Source organism: Odontesthes bonariensis, chromosome 1 (genome assembly GCF_027942865.1).
Source record: "Odontesthes bonariensis isolate fOdoBon6 chromosome 1, fOdoBon6.hap1, whole genome shotgun sequence".
Lineage (NCBI taxonomy): Eukaryota > Metazoa > Chordata > Actinopteri > Atheriniformes > Atherinopsidae > Odontesthes > Odontesthes bonariensis.
The window spans coordinates 40,891,039-40,906,223 of record NC_134506.1 but is presented as its reverse complement, the minus strand read 5'-3'; the positions used below and the strand labels follow the sequence as shown (position 1 = coordinate 40,906,223).

Here is a 15,185-nt window from a genome sequence, read left to right as displayed (position 1 = left end):
CACAATTAGCATTAAATATCACACCATTTTTAAGCATATTACGCCCTTTTTAGTTAATTTTTTTAATGATTATTAGTTTGAGATTTGATTATTTAAATTGTCAGTTCTCAGTAAACTGCAAAGATGGAGAAATGTTTTCCCAATGGAGTGATACGAAGGGAGAGAAAATAGTGCCAAGCGATTGTGAAGTCTGACTTTTTCCTGGAGAACGAGTTTGTGATGCAAATGTATTACTCTTTTCAACACAAATTGTTTTGAGAAGCAAAACCCTTTATTTTTTAAACCCCAGCCAACTAGCCGGACTACCTTCATCAACACCAAAACGAGGCTGGAACTCTGCTCACAGGACGCAGCAGGGGGTAAGAAGATGTTCAGAAATGATGTTGCTGATATGGGATGTCATACAGCTTCATGTCAAAAGAGGCGAACTATCCCTTTAAGTCTTTGAAAAAGTGAGGCACAAGTTTAACCATCACGCCCTTACTTTTCAACACCGAGTTCACAGTGAAGGTCTAACACACTGTGATTATAGAGAGCGTATAATCACAGCAAATCAAGCTGTCGAGCTACCAAAAATGTAGCTTCGTGCTAAGTGGACCTTCCTGCAAGTTGTTTCCATTAAGACACTGATTACATGGAAATCAAGGCTTAGGAAAGGTCTTCTTTTAATAAATCAATGCAATGGAGAGCGGTGTGTGAAGAAGTTACCCTTTTTCCTTTAAAATTTGAGGTTTTCTGGGTAAACCTGATTCCTTGCACCATGAAAGAAGAGAAGCAGGCAGTGTGCTGTCGTTCATTTTAACTCTTCATTTATACATTTAAAATTTGTCCAATATTTTCAGTATCCTTGCTAAAAGAAAAAAAAAAAAAAGTAATTCAAAGAAGAAGGCAGCGTAACTCAGGCAGGTCTCTCAAAGCAGCGAATTAGGAGCGACAACATGTTGTTAATTGGTAAAAAACAACAAAATTAGGTGCCGTTGTTGAGTTTTCTCACCTGACCTGCCTGTGGAGAAGGAAGTCACACAAGCACACAACACAACTCACCACAGCTCATCTCACAGTCTCAGGCTGTGTTCGAAACCGCCTACTTCTCCTACTAATCATACTACTCATACTAACTTTAACTTTGTCCCGGATGCATACTAGATTCTCTGAAATGTTGGGTATGCATCATGAGGTTACTACTCATACTCAAACCCAAGATGCAACGTAACGTGACGTCGCTGATCGTCATTTCCTGTCAAAAAGTCAGTTTCAAGCTAGCTACAACGAGGGTAGGTTCACTTCCTGTTTTCAAAACAGAAGCACCAATTGTATCGTAATGGCTTTCCCTTTGTTAAAAGGCAACGGGTATTTTATTTTGTGAAAATAACCGGAAGTGCGTTGCTCACTGCGGCTAGCTTTAGTAGCGCCGAATTCGTGGGAACAAAATTGTAAACAGCCGGTATTTAGTCAGGTTTTCAACACGTTGGGGATCTAAACGACTACTTTCTCACCTGAAAATGTTTCAAATGTTGCTAAAGTTTACAGAGTTTAGAGCTTAAGCGAAATCAGCTTCAGGCCGGCTGATTTCGGCTCGGGCAGGAGCGAAATGCATTGTGGGTAAACGCTCTGAATACTCTCTGATTGATGAGTATGCCGTTTGCAAGTATGTAGTATGTAGTATGTAGTAGGCGGTTTCGAACATAGCCTCAGATTCAAATCTTAACGCAACAGGATCATTTCTGTCATTGTTATCATCACATTAACCCGACACCAGGATCAGAGCTAATCGACTCAGGTGAAACGCAGAGGTCTTACCTGCTCGCCCGGGTGTTCCTGTTGAATTAAAGAACATCAGAGTTACACCTGTTGATCATGTGCTCCAAAGGCCACACTATTCATGATAAAAGCTCCACCTATAAAACCCTGAACTGGTAAGAAAAGACAGCGAAATCCGCCTTTGGTCTCTAATGCCGGATCATTACGAAGCGGCGGCGTGCGTGTTTGTGCTGTCGTACCCGGCGTCCCTGCTCCTCCGTGCGGTAGGCGTGCCGGTACAAGCAGGAGAAGATGGCCCCCGGCGGCATGAGCTCGCTGGTCTCGTTCCAGCCGTGTGTGTGGCAGAGTCGGGCGGCGTCCCCCTGACACTTCTTGTAGAGGACGGGGTCCAGTCTGCGAGGCAAAGAGAGGGACTTCAGCATCACTCACTGCTGCAGCTTACCTGCTTTTCAGAAGCATAACTCGACCCTTTCTGCTGATTCATTCACCTCTCTTAACCTCCTGGCAGTGTTGAACAGAAGTCCATACGGGTTAGACTGTCATTCGTCTTCAAGGGTTAGTTCGCCTCTTTTGACATGAAGCTGTATGACATCCCATATTAGCAACATCATTTATGAACATTTTCTTACCCCCTGCTGCGTCCTGTGAGCAGAGTTCCAGCCTCGTTTTGGTGTTGATGAAGGTAGTCCGGCTAGTTGGCTGGGGTCCCGAAAATAAAGCGTCTTGCTTCTCAAGACAATATGCGTTCAAAAGAGTAATACATTTGCATCACAAAATCGTCCCTCCAGGAAAAAGTCAGACCTCACAATCGCTTGGCGCTATTTTCTCTCCCTTCGTATCACTGCCTGCTGCCGCCTGCCGACAGCCGCGCCTGTTACGGTGCAGTGATATGAAGGTAGAGAGAAAATAGCGATTGTGAGGTCTGACTTTTTCTGGATGAACGATTTTGTGATGCAAATGTATTACTCTTTTGAACGCATATTGTTTTGAGAAGCAAAACGCTTTATTTTTTAAGCCCCAGCCAACTAGCCGGACTACCTTCGTCAACGCCAAAACGAGGCTGGAACTCTGCTCACAGGACACAGCAGGGGGTAAGAAAATGTTCATAAATGATATCGCTAATATGGGATGTCATACAGCTTCATGTCAAAAGAGACGAACTATCCCTTTAAGTCAAAGACGTTTCATTAAGCTGTCATTTCTGAGGTGAGGAGTGGATGTTCGGCGATGTTAGACGCTCGTTTTGATTTTCTAATTCCAATGATGTTCGAAGATCTTTGTATTAATTTGCCAAATCAAGTCCAAACCAGCAGCAGATGTGCAGCTGAAATGATTTCACGGAGCTCAGACTCACTTCCAGTCTCTGGATATGAAATACTGCAGCTCCAGCAGTCGATGCTCACAGTCCTCCACCATCTTATCGGTGTACAAGTGCTCCATCAGGCATGACAGGATCCTACACACACACACACACACACGTGTCTATGAATCACATAAACAACGAGGTGATTCTGCAATGTTAAAATGCACTGATTGCTCGACATAAGGCTGCTACAGTGATCACATATACATTGTGTGTGTGGAAAAGCGGCTCACATCGGGTCTCCACTGCGAACGTGCTTGCAGGCGGTCTGGATGACGGACTCACAGGCTTCATTGAGAGCTCGGTCGATCCGATAGTCGGCTCCGGGGTCGGCAGATTGGATCAGAGTCTGTAACTGCAGCAACGACGAAATTCATCCAGACATTAAGATGTTTAGAAGCAGGATTTCGTTTTTAATAATTCCGTTTCATTAATAAACAACATGAGAGGTTTGCATTCCAAAGCAAAGCGAATGAAACTTAAGAGCAGGGATGCCTCGAGGGGCGCTGTCCTGCAGGTTTTAGGTGTTTCCCTGCTTCAACACACCTGATTCAGATGAAATGGATCTCTTCAAAAGATTGTGAAGTTCTGCAGCAGCCTGCTGATGATGCATTGATCTGAATCAGGCACAAAAACCTTTTATTTTTATCCATTTAGTTATTGAAGATTACATTTTATTTAATAAGATAACTCGAGCACTTTCACACTGAAGGTCCCAAACTGGACAGTTTACAGTGGGCTTCGTATCGAGCTGATATCAAGCCAAGTCTCGTTGAAAACACACTTTCCCATGTTTCCTACGACAAGCAGCCAAAGTACCTCTGAACACGCGGGGGGGGGGCAGCTGCAAACCGCTGCAAACCGCTGCAAACTGCTGCAAACCGCTGCAAACTGCTGCAAACTGAGCCACTATTGAAGCCCCTCAGAAAGACAGAATCAACTTCTGATTACTGTGCTTTACTCTGTGTATTTTATGTGGCCAACGCTTCTCTGGGAATTAAATTTTTGCCGTTTTTAAGACTTTTTAAGGCCTTTAAATTTAAAGGTCCAAATTTTTGACATTTTTTAGACTTTTTAAGAGCTTGTGGGAACCCTGTTTGATCTGAGGGGAAACCTGGGGTGGGATTTAAAATCTGAGGAGACATTTGTCAGTTTATTACGTCATTTTAATCTTTAAAGGGTCAGACGTGATTTCCACAAATGTGCATCAGGTGTTCTTTAAAACAGACCATTTCCATTCAGCCTTTTTTTTTTTTATTCACAACTTTCAGTTGTGAATCAAAAACAATGCAAACGCAGCGACTGTAAGACTGTTTAACATGAAAACGGCGTCTTATTTATGCTGCTGCTGAATTCCCAGCAGATCTAGTTCGTTACGAACCTTTAGACCTTTCAGGTCTACCGGAACAGGTTTGCTTACTAAACACAGAGAAGCTGCTTTCAGCTTCTATGGACCACAAACTCCCAGATAACTTCAGGACTGAGGCTTTTAAATCAAACCTTAGAACTTTCCTGTTTACCATTAAAGGAACTTTCATTGCATCGCACCTCTCTGTCTGTTTTACTTTGGTACCTTTAGCTTTTAATGCTTTTTCATACATTATGTTGCATCACTTTAGTGAAAAGACAACTGAAAGCTGAAAAGTAGGCCTCGTAGATTTAAGGAAATGGCAAGACTATAGAGCAGAGAAATACTTTTGGATTAATAATCTTAAATTACTGCCACTATGAGTCAGTCTACTTTAGCATCTCAAAGTGAGCTCTCAGCCACAGCCCAGCCTCTCAGCTGCTCACACATCTTTAGCTGTAAAGATTTACAGCAACAATAACGTCTTACTGAGCTCTGACAGATGCTGTCTACAGTGGTGCTGCGGTCTCCGCGGCCGATTTTCATCAGGCAGTGCAGCGTGCGGCCTTTGCGGTGCAGGCCGGAGCACTGAGCTTCGATCTCCGTCCGGCAGTGAAGGACGATCTCCGGACTCAGAGAAAAATCCTCCATCAGCATCCGCCGGTAGTCCAGCATCTCCCCCTGACACTCTCCACTGACGGTACGACCTGCACAGCATGAAGTTCAGTTACTAAACACACTGGAGACAGAAATCTGGTACAAATAGTGAGTTCTTTTATTCAGTCACAATATTTTACTGATAAATTATGATCCACTAAAGATAAATAATAAATATAATAAATAGGGCTGGGCAACGATTAAAATGTTTAATCTAATTAATCACATGATTTCCCTGATTAATCACGATTAATCGCATTTTATACGCAAAATCCCAAAACAGAATCCAAAAGTAGTGTATAGCTTTTAGCATTTAGTTTTATTTTAAATGTGCTGCCATATGAATGAAAGTGCCATAACATTTGTTGTGCAAACACACTTTTAACATCAGCATCTTTCTGTAGTTTTTATGTAGAAGCCTCGCTCCACTGTCTGTTTCCTTGAATGACTTGCTGCTATCAGTTGTGTGTTTTGCCTTTAAGTGATATTTTAGACTGGAACTACTACGCTGAGAAGACAATTCAACTTGGCAGTGTTTAGAGATGACTTTGGTTCTGTCGACTCCGCCGTCTGGAAGAACTTTAAAATGAAAATGGCCGAGTAAAAGTTCCGTACCCTTCTCCATGTTTGGTGGATCCGCCGATTACTTTCTTTTCCGGTTCCGCAGCAGACAGCAACAGACTTTTACAAAATAAAAGCCTGTGAGCAACAGACTTTTACAATAATAAAATAAGTAATAAAACAGGGGTGGTTTGTGGCGTAGTGGGTTGAGCAGGCGCCCCATGTACAGAGGCTATAGTCCTCGTGCAGCTGGCCCCGGTTCGAGTCCCGCATTGGATGGCTCTGTGCTGCGTGTCGTTCCCCCTCTCTCTGCCCCCTGCTTCCTGTCTCTGTGAACTTTCCTATCCATTAAAGGCCCAAAAGCCCCCACCAAATTTTTTTTCTAATTTAAAAAAAAAAAATAAAACCTGCGTTAATGCTCAAAAAAATATTTAGCGGCGTAAAATAATTAACAAGTTAACGGGATAATAACGAGTTAACTCGCCCAGCCCTAATAATAAAATCTAAACCAAATTAAAAACTTCTACCAGTTTTACTCTGGAGACCACAGAGCTGAGTTTGTTAATACCGTCATAGTGACTGTAGTTAATGGCATTTTAATTACGTCAGGTAACACAAATGTGGGTAACTGTACGATATCATGATATCCCAGCTCAATCCTGTGAATCTGCTGGTGTGCATTTAGTAATCTGGAACCGAGAGGAAATGCTTCTTTGGCCAGTAAAGGCCTCCCACTCTCACCGCGGTGCACGGCGGCCTCAAGGCACAGCAACAGGTATGAGAGCCGGGCCTCACGGGCCCGCGGTAGGCTGGTGTCCAGGCTGCAGCGCTGCTTCCTCAGGTCCAGCTTACAGGCTTTGGCCAAAGAGTAACTGACTCTGTAATCCTGGGAGATCAGCTTCTGACGGGTGGTCAGGGCATCACGGCACTGCAGGGGGAAGAAGTGGAACTGGTGACCAAACGAACTGACCAGAGGAAAGATTTAAAAATCTGTGACATCAGAGTCCCTTTTGCTGCTCGCACCTTTTCTGACATGGCCTCTTCGAACTTGTGATTGAACAAACACTTGTAGACTTTTCCTTCTCCTGCTTGAGTCTGTGGAGGAGACAAATAAAAAGGAGCGGTGAGTTTCCAACCTTAAAAATCTCCTTTTAATCATATATTATCATCTCATTATCATATATTGTTAGAAAGAGGGCTTCTGAATTTTATGACATTTGGAGGATATTTCTGGAACTGTTGAGGGAGTTATTTTATTTTATTTTTTATTATTATTATTTTTATTTATATGTGTTTATTTACTTTTTTTTAATCATTTTCATTATTTCATATTCATTGCACAGTAATTTGCTGTGTAATAACTGCGGTTTATTTTATCTTTTTTAATCATTTAATTATTATTTTCTTTTCTGCCGTATGTTTTAGATGTTTAAATTGTTGGATGTTGTTATATTAACATGAAAAACCAATAAATATATGTTTAAAAAAAAAAAATCTCCTTTTATCGTCACAGTGTGAAAAAGCTGCAGCGCCTCCTCATCTTCCATTTTAAAGTCTGACTCTTTAAGCGCTCGAGTGCAGAACTTTTACATAAAATCAAGTCTTACATTCCAAAAGCTACCACGATGAATATTTTCATATCCTACAGCACAACTTGTTTTCACACGTCACGTCTAAGTGGATGCACCTGCACCGGCGCACCAGCAATGATCTCTTTTGTCTGGAGGTAAAGAAGGAAGTAACCGTTGCTATGGAGACCAACTACAGCAGTTTGGAGGATAAGAAAAAACTCTGCAGCCAATTTTGACGATGAAATCCTCCTTTAACGTGAAGAAAAACGAGCAGATAAATGTGGTTTGCTAATGACGGACAAAGGTAGAGCAAACATATTTAGAGTAGGACGAGTATCATTACAGCCTTAAGCACTCCATGACCAGTGGAATGTTCCGTCTGATTATTCAGAATATGGAAAACCCCAAACGTCTGGGGTTGGGAGTCATAAGGAACCTTTAAGTGTCTACATTTCCACCTCAGACAGGAAGATTTCCAGAAAAAGCGCAGTCGGCTCTGATTGTTCGGTCGAATGAAATCCAGCTGCTCAGTCTCTGTTTGAGGAGCAACAAACCGGTTCACGGTGGCATCTCGGGCTGTAGCAATACACTAATCTCACGATTCGATACACAATATTCAGCCAATGATACGATTCAACACGATTCGATACACGATATTCAGCCAACAATACGATTCGATACGATACACAATATTCAGCCAACGATACGATACACAATATTCAGCCAACGATACGATTCGATACGATACACAATATTCAGCCAACAATACGATTCGATACGATACACAATATTCAGCCAACGATACGATACACAATATTCAGCCAACGATACGATTCAATAGGATTCAATACGATACACGATATTCAGCCAATGATAAAATCGATATTTTATCGGGAAACGAAATAACGATATATATCGCAGTATCAATAAAATTGCTCAGCCCTAGTGGCATCATGGAGTAAAGCAGGAAGCACTTGGACCACCTGAGAGGTGTTTCAGGCGCGTCAGGTAGAGCGTCTAAAATAGAGCGTTTTACAGCATTTTGTGGGAAACCCTAAAAAACAAAACAAAAAAAAAAAAGCTAAATGTGGCTTCTTCAAGGTTTTGCAGCATATCCAGGTTGGTCAGAAATTCAGCATTTGATCCACTGTGGCTGGAAGATTATTTTTCATCATGAATAACCATGAAAAAGATTTTTTTGTGTGCGTCTGCTTATGGAACATGCAGGAGGAGGAAGAGTCTTCGTACGTTCTGGCAGAATCTCTCACGGTCGTCTCGGCAGGCGAAGTAAAGGTGCCTGTCGAGGTGGAAGTCATCCGAAGACAGCTCGGCCACCCGCAGGATCGCCTTCTGGCACTCCTCTTTGATTGGATGAACAGGATCCTGCTGCTCCGCCTCCCGCACCAGCGCCCTCTCGAGGCAGGCGATCGCCTCGCCCTGGGAGTGGACGTCCTGTGAAGAGATTAAAAGGCAGCGATCAATCCAGGATTCTGCTGTGTGAGAGGCAACGTCGTGAAGCGCCATCTTTCAGTCTGTAGCTGAAACTCAGATTAAAGCAAGGCAGGTTTATCTGTACAGCACAATTCAACAACAGGGTGATTCAAAGTGCTTTACAGAGATATTAAAACAGTAGAAATAAAAAGCACGATTTAAATTTTAAACAAAAAAGAAAGAAATAAGAACAATAGATAGAATCAGATAAAAATCAGAAGTTAAAATGTAATTAAGTTTTGAAACTCAAACTTCAGATTTGGAGCTTTATTCAAACGCAGCTGAAAATAGGTGTGTCTTCAGCCCGGGCTTAAACACACTGAGTGTTTCAGCTGATCTGAGGCTTTCTGGGAGTTTGTTCCAGACATGTGGAGCATAGAAGCTGAATGCAGCTTCTCCATGTCTGGTTCTGACTCTGGGAACTGATAGAAGACCGGATCCAGATGAGCTGAGGGGTCTGGAAAGTTCATACTGGGTCAGGAGGTCACTGATGTATTTTGGTCCTGGACCATTCAGAGCTTTATAGAGCAGCATCAGAACTTTAACCTAAAAGTTAAATCAACAAAAGCAGCTGCTGCCAACATAAAACAGAGAAAATTCAGCCCAAGATGTTTTCACACTATTGCATCTGAGGTATTAGATTCAGAATAAAGGAAGTTCTGGAGAATCAGATCACAAAAGCGTCTCAAATCTGTGCTAAAAGCCTGCAGTTGATCAGAGAGAACGTGTTAACTAGTGATGGATCATGCGCACAAGCATCGGCTCTCAGTTTTTTTCCATTCGCTGCTTAGGTTTCGCTTTCAGTGCTCAGTCCCAGCTCTGGTTACGACAGAGCTTTGTTATGATTGGCCAGCATGGCGACCAGCATTCACGTGAGAATTAAGGATATTGTTGCCACATCAGTTCCTTCTGAGAGAATCTTCTCCAAATACAGGGCAGATAATCACGGAGAGGCGGAATCGTATCAGCCCATCCAAGCCGAGGCATCTGATCTTCCTGAACCTGCCCTGAGGACTAATGCTGTTTGCTGGAGTTTGGTTCTGCTTTTGGTTCTGTTCTGTGGATTTGTTTTAAATAGTTTTTGTTTGTCCAATAAAAAAAGTTGAATTGAGGACATGATTAATGTTAGCTTGAGTTTGGTTCTGTTCTGTGGATTTGTTTGAAGTTTATTGTTCATTTGTGCAATAAAAAAGTTAAATTGAAATAAACAAATGTAAGAGTGGTTTTGTCACAGAATAAATGCACAGAATTAGGCAATTATAAGGTCTCTCATAAAAACACTGAAAGCAAAAGGGTTTTCAACACATAAACCATGATTTTTTTTGCAAGGTTTTGCAAAGTTAAAGGTAGGGTAGGAGATCCTGGATTTTGAGTCCAGCGAAGCTGCATTTTGAAAATACACAGGTAAAAAGTCCCAACCCTTTTCTTCACTTTCCCCCCGAAGGCACGCCTCTAGAGTACATGAACGCGCACGAGCACGAAGGTGCACGAGCGCTGTTCTGACAGCAAGCATCGATCGTTGCCGTATTTAGTATTTAGTTTATGCTAACTATACGTTTAATAATGCTAGGTGCTAGCCAAGCTGGCTCTAGTTTAGCTTCCTGCCAAGCTTCTGGACGCGTAATTCGTTCACGGAGCAGCGTACGTGCACAGGGGGGAGGAGGGGGAGGGAGGAGCAGATTGCAGTTTGATAGACGGCATCAGAATCCAATCATTGTTAACGGTCCGTTCAGTATGATTGGATAGTGTTTTTCCTAGATTGTATGTTCTAGAGGCCACTAAAACTTTTCATATTTGTGTCAAAACTTTTAATTAATTGGTTGCAATGGGGGTGTGAAGAGTATTTCAAGCAATATGTAAAAAAATGTTCCAGAAAAAGATCCCCTACCCTGCCTTTAAGGTCAAATATAGGCTACAAAAGATCCTAAATAAAGAGCCAAACTTCCCATCACTAGTGTAAACAAGCAAAACCGAGTATTTAACACGAAAAACTGAAGCAATCCACAGATATTTAACTGAGCCTGGATGTTTCCTCTGGTCTTTAAACTTTTGTGTGGGCTAAAGACCGAGCAGGCTTCTGCTCACACGGGGTTTGACTCAAGCTTCAGACTCTTTTAAGATTTAATCAACAGTTAAAAACAAGAGAAGCGTAGCAGCTCAGCTTAATCTGTTTTTCACCAAGCAGGGAGATCCAGAGGAAACGACGCTTCAAAGTATCGTCGAACTCCACCCAAATGCCGAATGTCCAGCTATCCATTTCCTCACATTTAAAGGAGCCACTGCTTCTATATTTTATGTGACGCACTTTGAATTGTTTTGTACATGAAATGTGCTATACAAATAAATTTGATTTGATTCTGTGATTTGCAGCAATGTGAATATGGATTAGTGCACGTAAAATGTAGCATTAGCCTAAGTGACACCAGCCAAGCTTAAAGTGAGGCATTCAGAGAGCCCATACTCTCATCTACAAGCTCAGAACTAGATTTTTGGCTTCTGGATTCTGCACATCGTCAGCGCTCCTCCTGTTATCGTCAGTCTGCTCTGACGGGTCAGCTGACTGGAGGGCCGCTGCTCATTGGCTGTCAACACAAAAACACACACACCCATCTCACCTTGTGTCCCACGTTGATGCTGCCACACCGCAGGCTGTTGATGTCCTCTTTGCATTTGTCCATGAAGCCGCAGATCAGTCTGTAGTCGCTGAAGATGATGCTGGTCATCTTAACGATGTACTGATTGCACTGGTACTCGCTGATGTTGCCGCGGTGATCCACAAGGCAGGACACCAGGTAGCCTCTCCCGCGCTCCTCCTCGTTGCACTCCTTTATCTGCAGGTGTTGAACACGTAAACCAGCTGAACTTAAACAACATCAAACCTTCCCCGGAGACAGACGGCAAACTGACCTCAGCGATGGTGCTCTTGCAGACTTCCATCGCCACAGACTCGAACTTTGGATCTGTGGTCAGGTTGAGTTTGTAGTTCCACAGAAGCTGGAGCGAAAAGAAGACGGGGAAACTTTACAAACGCATCTTTACAGAAGAGACAGCAACTTAAATGAGACTCTTTTCAGAACAAAAACGCAAAGGAAACAGCGGGAAAAGAAGCCAATAAGAACAGCATCAAAGAAGTCAGGCATGTGCAAACATATCACAGGATACATCTAACCATAGCTGAAGCTTCTGATGATTCCTGCAGCTGAAATTCTTTTTCCTGTTCATTTTTAAATCATGAAAACATCATGAGCGAGGGTCAGTAACCTCCTCACGCACTCATCAGTGGATAGTTTGAGAGGCCGAGCAACATTCTGTCCACTGATGCTTCATAGAGATGCTTCATCTGCATCTTTATAAACCGTTTGGCACCTTAACTCATCACAAATCATTACGCTCTTTGTGTGTTTTCACTCTGCAAAATAACGAGAAACTGAAGTTGTCAGATGAGCCGTGAAATCGAAAGAGAAATATTTGCTCCTCTGAAATGCAGCGAAGCCCAAAGTGGTGTGAAAATGTCCTGATGGAACCTCACAGAAGGCCTCATAAAAGGAAAGACTGTTGTTACCTCCATTTGAACTTCTGTCTTCCTCACACTTTTGCATCTGTATTGCTGACTTCATGCATAAGTGCGATTTTAAAGGGATAGTTCGCCTCTTTTGACATGAAGCTGTATGACATCCCATATTAGCAATCTCATTTATGAACATCTTCTTACCCCCTGCTGCGTCCTGTGAGCCGAGTTCCAGCCTCGTTTTGGTGTTGATGAAAGTAGTCCGGCTAGTTGGCTGCGGTTGGCTGATACGAAGGGAGAGAAAATAGTGCCAAGCAATTGTGAGGTCTGACTTTTTCTGGAGAACGATTTTGTGATGCAAATGTATTACTCTTTTGAACGCATATTGTTTTGAGAAGCAAAACGCTTTATTTTTTAAACCCCAGCCAACTAGCCGGACTACCTTCATCAACACCAAAACGAGGCTGGAACTCTGCAAGAAAATGCTCATAAATGATATTGCTACTATGGGATGTCATACAGCTTCATGTCAAAAGAGGCGAACTATCCCTTTAATTTGTCACCTTTTTCCAGCCTTTCTTCACTCAGACAAACACAGATTCTTCCAGGACTTCTGAGTTTCCTCCAACCATTTTTATGACTCGTGGACCTCGTTACTGAAAGGGACTCGAGCTGAGGCAAACGTTTGAAAACCGCAGACATTTTTATTAAACCGACAATTTTTTTTCTTCTGCACATTAAAGCAAACTTCACAATTCAAGTTACATGACATTTTCTAAAAATAACAGCACACCGATGGAGGTTGTTCACACTGAAACTTAGAGCAGAGTGCAATGCTTTTGGCTTACAGTTGTTTTCTGATACACTCCAACTCCAGTTTGCCGAGCCTCGTTGGCAGCGGCAGGCCGTGGAAATGCTCTCCAAGAGCCTCGGATGCCCACTCATGCCCACCCCTTAAACCTTAAACCTCACAGAAAAGCAATTTTAAGTGCAGCGCTGACAAAGCTCCCCAAAGTGAGGAGCTCTCTGAAGCTAGCTGGATGGGTTCCCATTTACAGGAAAAAAAACACCGGCGGATCCTCAGAGCACGGGGCTGTCACACTGTCAAACTGTCAAATGCACAACGGCTCCGACGCAGGCTTTTCAACACCAATTATCTGCCTGTTGTGTGACTCTGATTATGAGATAGGTGACATCTGTGTGCCCCCCCATCCCCTCCAAGAAGGGTACAAAAACCAAGCCAAGATTTTGCGATGAAGACGGTGTTTATATAGTCGTGTAAAACAAGAAAAATACACCCTCTTTCTGTAGTTAGCAGGGCATAATAAAAGGAAAAAGATGAAGTAATTAAATCTTCTTGTCCTTACCAGGTCTTAGAATTGGGTCAATACAACCTGACATGAGCAACACCACCTGGCCTACGACATTGTGACATCATTCATCAAACCTTTGCCTGTAGGCAGCTGCAGCACCCATATGTTGCTTCAGATCTTAACGGCTTAAGCAGTCCACCACCCTTACTGCTTTTATTGTTATTAAAAGGTTAAGTAGCAGCCAGGAGCTGCTAATCAAATTAACTTGATTAATTGATCAGCATCAAGTGTGAGCACCTCTATAAAAGCAGCATTCAGGTCCGTGTTGACACGATGCCAAGGAGGAAAGACATCAGAAATTATATTAGAGAAGGAACTGTTGCTGCCCATCAATCTGGGAAGGGTTATAAGGCCATTTCCAAACTATCTGGAGTCCCTCGTTCCACAGAGAGAAAGATTATTCACAAGTGGAAAACATTCAGGACAGCTGTCAATCTCCCCAGGAGTGGACGTCCCAGCAAGGTCAAAAACCCAAGAGCTACATCTCAGACTCTGCAGGCCTCAGTTAGCATGTTAAAGGTTAAAGGTCATGACAGCACAGATAGAAAAAGACTGAACAAGTATGGCCTGTTTGGAAGGGCTGCAGGAGAAAGCGTTAAAAGTTATAAAGGGACTGTTGAATCATGGGGTTGTACCCTGGTTCAGCATTTTGACCCAGTTCTGGTGAGTAAATAACAAGATGTTGCTCATTTACTTCATCTTAAGACCTGGTAAAGGGCAGATTATTTTTGGCATACAAAGAGGGCGCACTTTTCCATATGACCGCACCTTGCAAAAAAATGCTCGTATTTTTCCGTCAGGGGAATAATAAGTGAACCATTAACAGACAAATCCATCAGCAGCAGCTGTCAAACTGGAGGTGAAATTCTCTCTTTTTTTCCCCCACTCCTTTTAATGTCGCCGCACTGTTACCAGGCAACGTGTCCAGTGTCCTCTTTTCTGTAACGTTGTGGGTGGGCGCGCTTGCTGTTCATTATAGTGACAGACACAGCTGCAATCGCCCTGCTCCCAGTAGTTGGTTTCTGCACAGGCGACGCACTGTTGTCCCCACAGACCAAGAAACCTCTGAGGCACAGCAGCAGCAGCAGCAGCAGCACAGGTCAGCTGATCACAGAGTAAACAAGTCTGCCAGGGCATAAAAATCTATTTACTGCAAGTCATTTCTCTCCTTAGTGCTGCTTAAAGTTCCCTGCCAATATGGCTCTCAGCATCCCCGAAGCTAAAAAAAAAACACCAATCATTTCTTATTCCTTTAATTATGTAAGAGGAAAGACGTTTCTTTTGCATCATATTCTCCTCTTTATTTCCCTCTTTTCCTTACCTTTAATGCCAACACTTGTTGGTAAGCACATCAGCGCTGTCATCAAGGCCGGCTTTTTCCAGCTGAGGACTCTTGCAAAGATTAAATCTCATCTTCCTCGGGCTGATTTTGAAAGAGCAATCCACGCATTTATAACATGGCTTTTGGATTACTGTAATTCTTTATATATATAGGGTTGGACCAGGGTTCCAAAACGCTGCCGCCCGCCTGCTGACCAGAACAAAGAGGTGC

General features: G+C 42.8%; 1 protein-coding gene across 2 annotated transcripts in view; it reads right to left on the bottom strand.

Annotated features, from left to right (window-relative positions):
- Positions 1–15,185, bottom strand: part of LOC142381179 (Golgi apparatus protein 1-like) — a 55,284-nt gene that overhangs the window by 28,796 nt on the left and 11,303 nt on the right. The window contains exons 3-12 of one of the 2 annotated variants that reach the window (XM_075466904.1): positions 11,660–11,746; positions 11,368–11,583; positions 8,510–8,713; positions 6,714–6,785; positions 6,432–6,618; positions 4,962–5,179; positions 3,358–3,479; positions 3,116–3,217; positions 2,001–2,154; positions 1,801–1,818 (exon numbers count right to left, since the gene is read on the bottom strand). In XM_075466904.1, the coding sequence (XP_075323019.1) occupies positions 1,801–1,818; positions 2,001–2,154; positions 3,116–3,217; positions 3,358–3,479; positions 4,962–5,179; positions 6,432–6,618; positions 6,714–6,785; positions 8,510–8,713; positions 11,368–11,583; positions 11,660–11,746 (1,380 nt within the window). The remainder of the gene's footprint in view (positions 1–1,800; positions 1,819–2,000; positions 2,155–3,115; positions 3,218–3,357; positions 3,480–4,961; positions 5,180–6,431; positions 6,619–6,713; positions 6,786–8,509; positions 8,714–11,367; positions 11,584–11,659; positions 11,747–15,185) is intronic. The other variant, XM_075466905.1, reaches the window with a different exon arrangement.